The following is a 14,096-nucleotide window of genomic DNA, read 5'->3' on the forward strand; positions in this document are numbered from 1 at the left end:
AACAAATTATAAAGAACTAAATTTTATAACCTAAATATATTATAAAAGCTGCTAAGTAATCAAAATTTGTGTGGTTACCTTACTGTCCATATGATCACCTAACTGAACCTTAAGAAAGTGAGGTGGCCCATGCCTTCCAGTTACTTCAGCCATATACTCTATGAGGGCTGTCTTTCCACATCCTACCGGACCTTGAAGGAGCACTGGTTGACTAGAAGACACTGCTAATGCCAAATCTTGCAGGCATTGCCGTACTGATGGTACAAGAACAAGTTTCTGCTTATGTTCAATCTACGAATATAATTTTTTTTTTTTTTCCTCACCAATTACAGCTGGATTCATTGCAATTTATCAGCAAAATATCTTTATCAAACTGAGAATTACAAATAGTGATGGGCATAATCAACAGGCCATAGTCAAATATTTCAATTATTTTGATTTTATCCATAACATTCAAATGATTCATCTGATTATGGAAAATCATTTGATTACACCATAAAAGTGATACAATCAAATTATATCATTTGAATAATATAATCAAATGATTAGTAGTTAGTAACTACTAATCACTCAATTATGTCCATCACTTAAAAATTATATAGCTATAGTTCCCAAAGCACATTCTTTTATAATCTTTCAACTAATTTATTACCAAATTTAATTCTAATACAATAATATGTGATATTTATTTCAAGTCAGCCAAAAAATGTAAATATATTGCACACAGTTAATGTCTAATATTTTTTACTCATTCAGAATGTAGAAAAAGAAAACTGATTTTCAATTTTTACAGGAATGAATAAAACACTTCACTGAATAATTCTGGAGCTGCATTTAATAAAAGTTAAGGGAATTTACATATTAATTTTAAAAAATGGTAGTGAAATTTACACTAAATAAAACCAAACTTTACAATTTCACTCTGGAGAACCTTCTCAGAAGTTAAAAATAAACAAAATAAGTTATATTCAGTCTAAATTTAAACATTAAAGTTACAGAGCCATGAATCTTAGAAAAGTTAGACAGTTGGACTGAGCAATGGCATTTGAAATTTAACACTGACAAATGCAAAGTATGGCATATGGGTAGCAGTAGCCTCAAAGTAGGGGAAAATGAAAAAGACCTGGTCGTAATTGTGCAGTCGGACATGAAGTTTCCTAGGCAATGCACAGACTGGCTGCTACCAGGACCACTCATAGGGTTTTTGTCAATGATATGTAGGAATTTTGCTATCAAGGATAAGGAGGTGTTATTCCATTGTATAAAGCAATGGTCAAGCCACATCTTGAGTACTGCATACAGGTCTGGAGACCTCATTTTAGGAATTATGTAGAACTGATGGAACAAGTAGAGAGAAAGGCAATAAGATTGGTGAGGGGAACAAAGGGGTGCTCTTACCAGGAAAAGCTTCAGTTCTGCAAACTGCAGCGTCTGCAGATTAGGCACCCGTGAGAGATTTGATCGAGGTGTTTAAGGATTTGAATGGATTGATCAAGCTCAATACTGATGGGATCCTTCCTCTTGCTCAGACTACACACGAGGAGGCACAAATTCAAACTGAAAGACGACTGCAGATCAGATATGCAGAATACTAGATAGATAATTAGGCATCTGTAAGGTGTTTAAAGCTTTGAATATATTGAGGAAGCTCAATGCTGGTGGGATTCTTCTTCTTGCTCAGACTATGCACATGGGGGGGAACAAATTCAAATTCAGGAAGGATGGTTGTATAATAGATGCATGGAAGTATGCCCCTTCCAGGCCAGCCGGGAGGTTGATTGCTGGAACAACCTTCCATCTGTTGTTTTGGAAGTTGATAGCTTAAATAAATTCAAGAAAGAACTAGACAAACTAATGGAGGTAATGAATAGATAAAATGGGAGGTGGGGTTTTTTTTTTTTTTTTTTTTTGGCTAATGCCTTGTTTCTTGCATAATTTGCCACTACTAATGTTAAATATGTTTTAAAAAAATCAGGAAAAAAATTTAAGAGCATTTAGGAACATTCAGGTCTTTTAACCTCCTATCAAGCCTCTAAAAACATCTTCCTTGCCTGCAAAATTTCATTTCTCGTTTTAACAGTTTGGATATGCATTTTCTTATAATCTATTGTGTCTAAAATGATCAATATTCTCTTCATATCAACTTCCTAGTACTTGCATCATTGTATATGTGGTTATTTTCCTGTCTTTCTCAGTCATTTCACCCAAACTCTTAGGGTGTTTTCTTCAATTCACACAGACTTTGGTCTTCTGCTCTTTGGCTGGCCACACAGGTCAACAAGTTCTCCTTTAAAACCGATGATGCAAGCCATCTAACAGTGTTTATATCGATAATGTGCTGTTGGTATGCTTTCTTCAATTTTTCTTGAATCTGAACCACTGATTCCAGGTGAATCAAAAAGGAAATCGGTGAGCAACCTTTGGTAGAAAGGGACATCACTTAGTTCATTACTTCGGACACATAATACGCAGAAACTTTTATTTTAACAGGTTTACACTGGTGTTCAAAGAAAGTGCATCACCAAAGAATTTCACATGATGGTCATCATCATCAGCCATTTTCAATCCACTGCAGGATGAAGGCCTCTCCAGCAACTTTCCAGTTCCTTCTGTTTTGAGCACTGGCCATCCATTTACTATCCAAAAACTGATGAATTTCATCTATCCATCTCCGCCTTTGTCTTCCAGGTTTTCTTCTAGCTCCTCTTGGATACCATTCTGTTATTTTCTTAGTCCATCTGTCATCATGTCTTCGAGCTATGTGTCCTGCCCAAGACCATTTTAGTTCTTTAGTTTTCATAAGAATGTCCTTTACTTGAGTTTGCTGCCTAATCCATGTATTTCTCTTCTTATCTAACAGTCTGATTCCCAATATAATTCGTTCCATTCTTCACTGTGTAGTTCTCAGTTTCTCTTCTATTCTTTTGGTGAGTGCCCAAGTTTCACTTCCATAAGTCATGGTGGGGAGTATACATTGGTTCATTATTTTATGTTTCAGACAAACTGGGATATTGCTCTTCAGTATGTGACTATATTTCCTGAATGCTATCCATCCAAAATTTATTCTTCTCTTGACTTCCAGCCATTTATCATTATTACAGCTAATAACTTGTCCCAGATAAGTATATGACTCCACCTTTTCAATTACTGCTCCTTCAATCATTATTTCCCTTTCTGTGGCATACTTGTTCATCATTACTTTTGTTTTAGCCATATTCATCTTTAGTCCAAAATCCTTACTAACTGTGCATAACTGATTAAGATTTTCCTCTAATTCTTTGGGATCGTGGCTTATGACCACAATATCATCTGTAAATCGTAAATGGTTTAGGTACTCTCCGTTCACATTGACTTCTTTCTGCGACCAGTATAAACTTCTGAAAGCTTCCTCAAGGGCAGCAGTAAACAGCTTCGGAGATATCGTGTCTCCTTGTCGAACTCCTTTCTCGATTTTAAATTTCCTACTGTCTTTGTCTCGTCTAATAAAGAAGGTAGCACTCTCATATATTTTCTTCAAAATCATAATATATGGGGTATCTATGCCTTGTCTTTCCAGTGCCCGAAACATTGACTTATGCTGTATGGAGTCAAATGCCTTTTTATAATCCACAAATGCCAGGCATAATGGTGTTTTATATTCATTTGCTTTCTCCATTAGCTGTGATATTACGTGAAGGTGATCCAAAGTTGAGAATCCTGCCCTAAAGCCAGCTTGCTCTTTCGGTTGATTCTCATCAAGTATTCTTTCTAATCTCTTAGTAATGACTCTTGTGAACAACTTGTTTAGATGTGGGATAACAAGCTAATTGGTCTATAATTTCCAATTTCTGATTTATCTCTTTTCTTATGCAGCAAAACTATGATTGCATTATTCCACTGCTTAGGCGTCACACCTTTTCTAATGCACTTTGTGAAGAGCTTTGCCAGTTTTTGTGTTATGTCTCTTCCTCCCAATTTTAACAACTCTACAGTAACTTCATCTTCCCCCGGGGCTTTCTGATTCTTAATTTTCTACAATGCATATTCTACCTCATCAGGAAAAATTTCGGGTATGTCATATGTGTTGCTACTTTGCAATCCATCTTCCCCACTGCTGGCATCATTCCCTCGCTCCTCGTATAATTCACTATAGTAATCTTCTGCTATTTGAATTATGCCTTCTCTGCTGTTTATAAGTACACCATCACTATTCTTCAGTTTCAGTATCATTTGTCTTTCTGTATTACTGCTCATGGCTTCTGTGATGGTATGTTACATTAATGACTAGCATCACAAATAGAAATATAAACAAAAGATATTTATTAATATTTAAGGCAAAGCTAAGTAATATTTGACAGGTGCTCTCAAAACATTCCAAAATGAGCATTTGCAACCTTTATACAACAGTTTTGCTAAACATGACAATTATGGCTGAAATGTTATCAGAATCCCTCAATTTGCTTCAGTTTATCATTTTAAATGGAAAACAAAATGAAAAGTTCACTAGGTGCAAACTAATATTTAGTTGAACCACCTCTGGCCCTGATGACAGCAGCACACTGTCAAGGAACTGACAAGATCAATTTCTAAAGGTAATAAACTGATAGTTCGTGGTCCCAAACACGAATTATGGCTTCCTGAAGTTCACGAAGGGTCTTTGGTTTCTTTCTGGCAACTGCAGATTCCGCCAGCTAAGAGTTCTAATGGACCATTCTTCCAACCATTTTTTCACCTGTAACAATGTTAGCAGACATTAATGTCGAACCTCTAATTCAGAAATGAAGCTAAAGTAACTACAGAAGTGCCTACTTACACTTTTCGCCCGATGACAAGGAGCAGAGTCATGTAGTTACTTGGCAGGTTGAAATGGTCTGAAATGGTTGGCAGCAATTTGCCTTCCAATATAGCCAGGAATCCATTGGCATTTATGAAACCTTTTATGAACTGCAGGTGACCTACTCCGTGATACAAAATGCACCCCCATATCATTTGGCTGGTATGGAATTTCACTGTAAACACCATACAGTCTGGATGGTATTCTTCACGTCAGTGGCATATCATTTGTCTCCCATCAGAGCCATGCAGGTTAAATTCCTTCTCATCTGAGAAAATAACTGACTTCCACTGCTCGAGGGTCCATTTGATATGCTCTTTACACCAAATTAATCGGGCCTTTTTAATTTTTTGTGTGAGAAGGGGCTTCTTCTTAGGATGACGGGCTCCATTTTTGAAGAGGCATCTTCTGACTGTTACTGTACTTGCTACCACTCCTGTACGTTCTTCCCATTCTCTTTTCAGCTCAGATGAAGCTTTAAGATTTTTAAGGCATAAGCACTTCAAAATGCAGTCCTGTTTTGGCATAGAAACTTATTTGTGTCAGTTCCTTTTTTCCTATCAGCAGAACCAGTATTCTTGAGTTTGGAAAGAAATCTACTCACTGTTGACTGATTACAAGACACTTTATAAGCAATATGATGGGAAGAACATCCTTCCTCATGTAAAGCAACAATAGCACTCTTTTCTTCGTGGCATCAACTGCACATAACTCACCATCCTGACACAAGGCAAGGAATGGCAACTCTTGCAGAGCATGCTTATATAGCTGAAAGTAACAGCTGATGCAATATTACGTTATCAGCTACGCATGTCAATCTTATCTGATGCAATCTGTAAGAAATATTGCCAAAAATTACAATTTTAAGGGGTGATGCACTTTCTAATATCTGTACTATTAATATAAAAAACTTCATGGTGCTGACACAATTACAAAAAATTTTGTCACACAAGAGGTTATTTATGGAATGTTATTGTTGTTGTTATTTGGTTTTTTTTCAGCAGCATTAGCAACTAAGGCCATATTACTCCGGGGATATGCGGTGGTCATTCCCTGACCTTTCCGCATCCTCCGCGTATTTGGTGGTCATGGGCTCGAACCCCGGTCTAATCAAGAAGCGCGTGTTATGCACTGCTGTTCCTGCCCACCTGGCTATGGAGGCGCCTATTTATGGAATGACCCTTGTAATTAAAGTGAAATTTAAGAGGTAACTGCATTGATACTTTCTGCCAAAAGGAAAGCATAAGAGGAATATGGACTGTACCAGCCAAAGTTTTATATATATATATATATATATATATATATACAGTGGAACTTCTCTATTACGAATTTCTCTATATTACGAACTTCTATTTAACGAATTTCTCTATATTATGAATTTTTTCGCAAAACATTGCACCTTGAAACGAAATTACATGTAAAAATTAACTCCTTATAGCGAAGTGTTAGTCTCTCTATAACGAATTTTTAAAAAAAAATAGTAAAAGCATTTTTGAAGATTTTCAAGCATTTACTGCTAAGCAGCCGCTCAAATATACAGCCTCCTTCCCTCCGAAATTGCCTATTAGCATCTGGAATTAATCATCCTTTTGGTGAACACTTGTGGCCATTGACACCCGTAGGAGGGTCTTTGTTTCATTTTTGTTACAGTTATAAAACCAAATGGGTTTTCTTAAAAGTGGTCATAAACTTTACAACAATTAGGGTACATTTGTAAATTGATGTTGGCTAAGGGGAAAACGAAATTCGCTGTGGTAAACCTTTAGCGTGCTGCGGCGGCAATACATAGAATGGTACCATAGTTTGTTTTTAGTAATGCCTACTGAGTGACATTCGCTTCTCACCTCAACCGTACCATGTGACCCTGTCAATCATTATATGATATGTCCGTTCTCATCTAACTGGACTCACAGTAGATGGTTTCCGTGATATATATATTTTTTTTGTTCTTTTAGAACAATTTGTCATCAATCACATAGGCTATATGCTCTTGTATTTTTTTTTCCCCCCCTGAAAAGTAAGATACAGCATACATTAACCATAAATTTTCTTTTGTGTATACAGGGTGATTCACTACCAGTGTAACACTGAAACATTGAAAATGAAATAACATTGGATAGTTATGTTTATGTAGATCAAGATCTGACTACAACAGAACATCCAAATGAAGATGAAATACTGCTGAACAGTGTTAGACGCGACCATGATCACGAAGAAATTAACGATGACGCTGAAGATGCATCAGAACAACTCGTAGAAAAGCCAACTCGCAAAGAAATGATTCACACTTTTAAAACAGTTCGTACGGGTCTACAGTTTTGTGAAAATGTTCCTGATAATGTGTTTTTAATGCTCTGAACAAATGTGAGGTTTTCTTTGAGAATCAGACATTTTTTTAATTGTACCGTGCAAACGAAAATTACAGATTTTTTTTTAAAATTTGTGATACTTACCAGCGAAAATTGTGTAAACATAATTTAAATAAGTGTTTTTGAAATAAAATACATTAAAAATAAATGTAGATTCGTTTTCATTTTCTAATTAGATAACAAATTCTAATAAAAAAGATATTCTCTGTATAACGAAATTTCTCCATAACGAATTTTTTCACTGGATTTATCGAATTCGTTATAGGGAAGTTCAACTGTATATATATATTTTTTATTTTTATTTTTTGGCTTACATTGCACAAACCTAGCTTCCTTACATCTTTTGGCCTTTAACCAATATTAACACTAAAACATATACACAACATGATATCATCCCCAAAGCACAAGCATCTACCTTTTGTTTCATTCCTGATATAAAAAGAATGACCTAAGAAAAATCACCTAACACTTCTGTTTCATGTTTGCAGCTTTGTTAATATGACATAATGGAGTTTTTGTTAAGGAAAGCAATTTTTGTTATGTAAATTTTTAGTTAGCCAATATTTAAAGTTAACAAAAGTATGACACGACACAACCAGGCTATGTACTTATTGCTGACATTTGTGTTTCTCTTTTTAAAGCTGCAAACTATCAAAAAATTAGCATACCTGATGTGCAATAAATCTTTCTTCATTTCAAAGCCTTATTCTGTACATAATGCCTTTGGGACTACATATAATTGCAAATTTTACAAAATGAAATATAATAGTAACAGAAATGAACAGGAACAAAGAATAAGCAAAAAATGAGGTACAAAGCTTCTTGCACAATACTAAAATAATTCAGTAAGCACAAAACAACTATCAAAAAAAGAAGGAAAAAACAAAACATCATGAATAAAAAAAATCGATTTGGTGTTTAGTAAGAAAAAAGGCCAATAATAAAGAAAATAAAGAGATAATTAAAGGCTAAACTCATTATTTTGAATATGTCCATAAAATAATATTACAGTGGCTTTTCTCTCCAATTATTTTTAAACCGGTCTAAATTTAAATTAAATTTTATGAAAGTAACTATTAATACTGTCTTACCTTATTTATATCTGTTTTCCTATTAAGAAGAACCCCACAAATTGAAGCAACACTTTCACAGCAGTCTGATTCAAGCAATCGGCCTCTAGTATGCGTTTGCAAGCCCCCACTTTTCTCTTCAGGTAAATTAAGAACGCAAGGAGATATATGTTCTAGAGCCAGTGTATGTTGAAGTACAGTATAATACCTACAAGGAAAGACATATGACATTTTAATAAATTAATTTTCTGAAACAGCATCTATCTATAGCAAACAAAATGAACAGAAGTTTAAATAATGAAATGTTAATAGTTCAGTTTTCCATCCACCCACATCCATTTCATTTGCATGCAGAGCCCATCATCATACTCTCCACAATCCTCTGGTCTACAGAATACTCCCCCTCTTTTATCTTTACATCCAACTAACTCACACCATACAGATTCTATGCTGACAGGCATAACTTCTGACTGAGCAAAAGTTCTTTTTGCACTCAGGTTGCTTTTGATAAGAAGCAGGACTCCACCATCTCTTCTACCTTCCCTATCCTTCCTAAATACATTATACATGCCATAGTTGATCCCGTTATCCCCAATTTCCAGGTGGCACTACATTTCTGTTAGTCCTATTATGTCAGCATTAATTGTCCTAACCAGGAGTTTGAATTCACCCATTTACTGACATTACTGTAGACACAGTTAATACTATTCTTTTATAGTTTACTAGCCTGACACATATCCCTTCGAAGTTATTTAAGCTTGTTTCGCTAGCTTTTATCATTTAGATCATTTGAAATGTTGCCACCCTCAGACTCTTCTTTTATGAAGAGAGAAGACAAACTCTTCTCTCTTCATAAATTGCAATAAGCACTGCTTCTAGAATATCATCCCCATCTCTAAATCCTGTTGAGATCATGAAATGAGCTAGCCTTTATCAAAAAAAAGCTTTCTCAAGCAGGGTTTAAGTGAAGATAAATTTGTTTCTCAAAAATCATACCCCTAATTGTACAAAAATGTTTCTTTCCTCTTCAACTTCATTCTCTTTTCTTCATGATCCTAAAAATAGACTAGCATATACACTAGTTGGTTTAAAGTGTGCATTCAGCAGAGTGCAAAATTGTTATGGCTCAATCCATAAATTAGCTTTCCTCGTTTAATTTTGATTGCATGATTGATGTAATTAAAAATGAAATTAATTTTCTCCCTCTTTCTAATACAATTGGTGTACACTATGCACCGCCAAATTTTGTTATAAAATTAACCAGGGTGTATACTACTGACACACTTTCCTCTATATACAATTGCTGCACAAAAGAATATTTTCTGTCATTTTTTATTTCACATAAAATATATAAAAATTAAATCAATGAAACAACAGGTCTTAAAACAAACCCCTTGCCCATAAGACATCAATCCAGTCATCATCCCTCCTTAAAATACAAGCTCCATTCAAAAAAGTATCCAGACTATCATAATACAGCAACAAAAAGCATACTTATGGAGAGGCAACTTAACCCTTCTTAGAAATACACCGATGAGCCAAAACATTATGACCTGCGAGTTGTTATGCAAATCGAAACAACTGCAGGTGAACTATGGCATGCATGCGGGTTGGGACAAGGTATAAAAAACACCTCGTACTAAGCTCCGTTAATCAGTGTTACTCTTGTTCTTCAGATGGGAAAGGCAGCGAACTTAAAAACTAGTTTGACAAAGGCCAAACAACTGGGTCAGAGCATATCTGAAAGGCACGGCTGGTGGGATGCTCACGGTCAGCCGTGGTTAGTACCTACCAAAAGTGGCCCTAAGAGGAGAAACCCACGAAATGCTAGCAAGGTGTTGGAGGACCGTGTCTTATCGACGCTTGAGGTGAACGAAGGCTCTCCCAGATGGTACATGGCAACAGAAGAGAAACTCACCTGTAATTGGAATGCAATTGATAGGAGTAATGTGTCACAACACACAGTACATCAAACCCTGCAGAAAGTGGGGCTGCGTAGCCGCAGGCTGCTCCAAGTGCTCATGCTAACCACGGTTCACCGGCGACAGCACCTACAATGGGTCGAAACTGGACCTTGAGTGATTGGAAGAAGGTCGTCCGGTCTGATGAATCCCACTTCCTATTGCGTGATTCATCGCAACATGTGGACGGCCAGGTACGCATGCATCATTTACCTGGGAAAGTGATGACGCCTGGATGCACCGTGGGACGAACCCAAGCCGGTGGCAGCGGTTTCATGCTTTGATTGCATGACACTGCTGCCTTGCTTTGGGCGATGTCCTGCTAGGATACCCTGGGTCCAGTCATCCACATGCTGGGCACTCTGACATCTACCACCTACCTAAACATGATTGCTGACCAGGTACAACCTTTCATGGCAACGGTTTTCCCCTCTGGCAGTGTCATCTTTCAGCAGAATAATGCACCATGCCACAATGCCTGGATTGTTCCAGATTGGTTCTCGGAACATGAGAAAGACTTACAGGTATTGCCCTGGCCTCCAAGTTTCCCAGACATCAATCCCATCGAGCATCTGTGCTTTGTGTTCCAACAGCAACTCCAATCTGCGGCGTCTCAACCACACAGGAGTTAAAGGATCTGTTGGTTACATGTTGGTACCAGATATCAACACGTAACCAATAGTGTGTTGGTATCTGCTAGGTGCTCTTTGTGGACTTATGTTATTAGTGAAGTCCCACAGGGTTCGGTGTTGATTCCTCTGTTGTTTTCTCAATGATATCGATGAAGGTATATCAGGCTTAGTGTCGAAATTTGCAAATGAGACAAAGGTTGGCAGGGTAGTTAATGACAGTACTGGCAGTGTGCTACTGCAACAGGATCTAGATAATTTGGGCAGATGGGCTAAGAAGTGGCAACTGAAGTTTAACCTTGACAAATGCAAAGTACTGCATATGGGTAGAATTAACCCCAGAAAAACATACCAACTGTGTGGTACTACACTTAAGGTGGTAGAAAATGAAAAAGACCTGGGAGTAATTGTGCAGTCAGATATGAAGTTTTCTAAGTAATGCAGACAGGCTGCCAGGGCAGGTCATGGGTTTTTGTCAATGATATATAGGAATTTTGCTAGCAGGGAAAAGGAGGTGATTGTCCCTCTGTATAAGGCAATGGTCAGGCCACGCCTTGAGTACTGCGCACAGGTCTGGATGCCTCATTTTAGGAAGGATGTAGTTTTGCTTGAGCGTGTACAGAGAAGGGCAACAAGATTGGTGAGGGGAATGAAGGGATCCTCTTACCAAGAGAGGCTTAAGTTCTACAAATTGCAGTGCTATTGCCTCATAATGGCGTCGTGGTCGACGCCATTATGAGGCAAGCATTCAGAAACAGACAGGGCATACAATATGACAAGGATCACTATGTGACTGACCTGATGTTTGCTGATGATAGTGCTATCCTTGCCGGTAACGACGCTGAAGCCATGGAAATCCTCTACGACATTGCCCGCATTGCCCGGCCATACGGTTTGAAGATCAATGCTGGTAAGACAAAGGCCCTGACAACAGATGGGTCGCAAGCCACCATCTATCTCGAAGGCGTCCAGATCGAGCAAGTGCAGGACTTTAAATACCTTGGGTCGCTGGTCCAGGAGAAGAAAGTTGCATCCACCATGGAAATTCACAGCAGAATTGGACAGGCGGCCACTGCGTTCGCCTCGCTCAAATGGTGTCTGTGGAAGAGGACCAACATTTCCACAAAGACTAAAATCCGACTCTTCCGGACTTTGATCCTGCCCATTCTTCTTTACGGATGGGAAACATGGATTTGTCTCAAGTTAGATTTGAACAAACTTGAGGTATTCCAAATGCGATGCCTGCGGCAGATCTTGGGCATCTCTCTTCGCGACCGCATCACTAATGATACCATCCGCGCCAGATGCCAACAGCAACCAACCATTGCCGACCAAATCCAGAAGCGAAGGCTCAGATGGTTTGGCCACGTATGTAGAATGGGCACGAACAGAATACCATCCACACTCCTTTGGAGACAACGACCCACCCAATGGAGCATCCAACGGACCGCGCCTAGGAAAACGTGGGCCAAGCAAGTGGAAGATGACTTGAAGAGCCGACGTCTCGACCTTAACCAGGCCAGGACTGAAGCCATGGATCGTAAGGTATGGAAGAACATCACAGAGCAAGTCCGAAACCCTGCGGCACCTACAGCAGCATACTGGTTGCGTGGCCAACCGCCTCCCCCAGCTGCCAGCTAAGGACCAAAGAAGAAGAAGAAGTGGCTGGAGACTAGGCACTTGTGCGGTGATCTGATTGAGTTGGATAAGCCCTTGAATGGGTTAAGCATGCTGAATTCTGATGGGATCCTTCCACTTATTCAGATTATGAACCTAAGGGGGCATAAATTCAAATTAAGAAAAGACAGGTGTAGAATAGATGTGCGGAAATTTGCGTTTAGCCAGCAGGTGGTTAATTGCTGGAACAAACTTCCATCTGTTGTTGTGGAAGTTGATAGGTTAAAAAAATTTAAGAAGGAACTGGACAGGCATTTGGAGGGAGTGGTGTGATTTTTTTTTTGGCTGATGCTGCATAAGCTCATACACTTGCTTTCTTGCATCACATGCCACTACTACTACCACAAGACACATTTAGAAATCTTGTAGCGTCCATGCCTCATCAGGTACAAGCTGTTTTGACTGCACGTGGAGCACCAACATCATATTGGGTAGGTGGTCATAATGTTTTGGCTCATCGGTGTAGTTTCCTTTTTGAGATTAGTCATTTATCCCAATAATTTTCCCACTGTTGGAAACACTTCTGTAAACCAATTTCGAAACTGACAAAATCCAAGCCATTACATTTAATTCACTGTTTGAACATAATCACATTAACACACTTTTGGATCACCTTCCCCCAATTCTCAGTCTTGGAAACAAAAAGAAAATCACCCCGGAGAGATCTGAAGAATCAGGGGGTTACTGATGAATCTGACTGGTCCACTTGATATCGATGGTTCGACTGTTGGTGATCCTGCTCAGATAGCAAACAAACTGAATGAGTATTTTGCATCTACATTCACACATGAGGAGTTATTAAGGTTTGAAAATGGCAGAAGGTTATCAAATTGTAGCAGGGTGTTTAATGATTTTGTAATAACTGAGAGCAAAGTGGAGGAGAAATTGTTGAAGTTAAACATAAGAAAGGCACCTGGGGTGGATGGGATCAATCCAGTTATATTAAAGAGGCGGCAAAGCAACTAAGCAAACCCTTAGCCATAATTATGAGAGCATCCTTGGACTCAGGGGAGGTCCCCAGACTGGAGATGTGCAAATGTATCCCCCAATTCACAAAGAGGGATCGAGTAATTACAAACCAGTTAGTTTCACTTCTGTTGCAGGTAAAATAATGGAGTCACTGGTTAAAGATGCATTGCAGGATCATCTAGACAAGACTGCAGCAATAATTCAGACACAGCATGGGTTTGTTAAGGGAAAGTCTTGTCTGGCAAATTTGATAGGATATTATGATGTGATTACAAAGGAACTGGATGCAAAAAATAATAATTTCAGGAAAGCTTTTGACACTGTTGTGCATGGAAGACTATTGCACAAATTGGAGTAGAATGGTATTAAGGGTAAGTTGCTACAATGGATAAAAGGATGGTTGAGTGGGAGAAGACAGAGGGTGGTAATTAATCGGTGCTGCTCTTCGTGGACTAATGTTACTAGTGGAGTCCCACAGGGTTCGGTGTTGTGTCCTTTGTTGTTTTGTATATTTATCAATGATATTGATGAAGGTATATCAGGCTAAGTGTCGAAGTTTGCAGATGATACAAAGGTTGGCAGGGTTGGTAATGACAGTAATAGCAGTG

The 14,096-nt window shown here is 38.2% G+C and overlaps 1 protein-coding gene across 1 annotated transcript in view; it reads right to left on the minus strand.

Moving 5' to 3' along the window:
* LOC150081532 (midasin) overlaps positions 1-14,096 on the minus strand; it is a 1,449,634-nt gene that overhangs the window by 1,351,036 nt on the left and 84,502 nt on the right. Inside the window, exons 6-7 of the mRNA XM_090380238.1 lie at positions 8,274-8,460; positions 79-291 (exon numbers count right to left, since the gene is read on the minus strand). Of these exons, the coding sequence (XP_090236364.1) occupies positions 79-291; positions 8,274-8,460 (400 nt within the window). The remainder of the gene's footprint in view (positions 1-78; positions 292-8,273; positions 8,461-14,096) is intronic.

This window comes from Mastigoproctus giganteus, chromosome 8, assembly GCF_048544385.1.
Source record: "Mastigoproctus giganteus isolate SK-2022 chromosome 8, ASM4854438v1, whole genome shotgun sequence".
NCBI lineage: Eukaryota > Metazoa > Arthropoda > Arachnida > Uropygi > Thelyphonidae > Mastigoproctus > Mastigoproctus giganteus.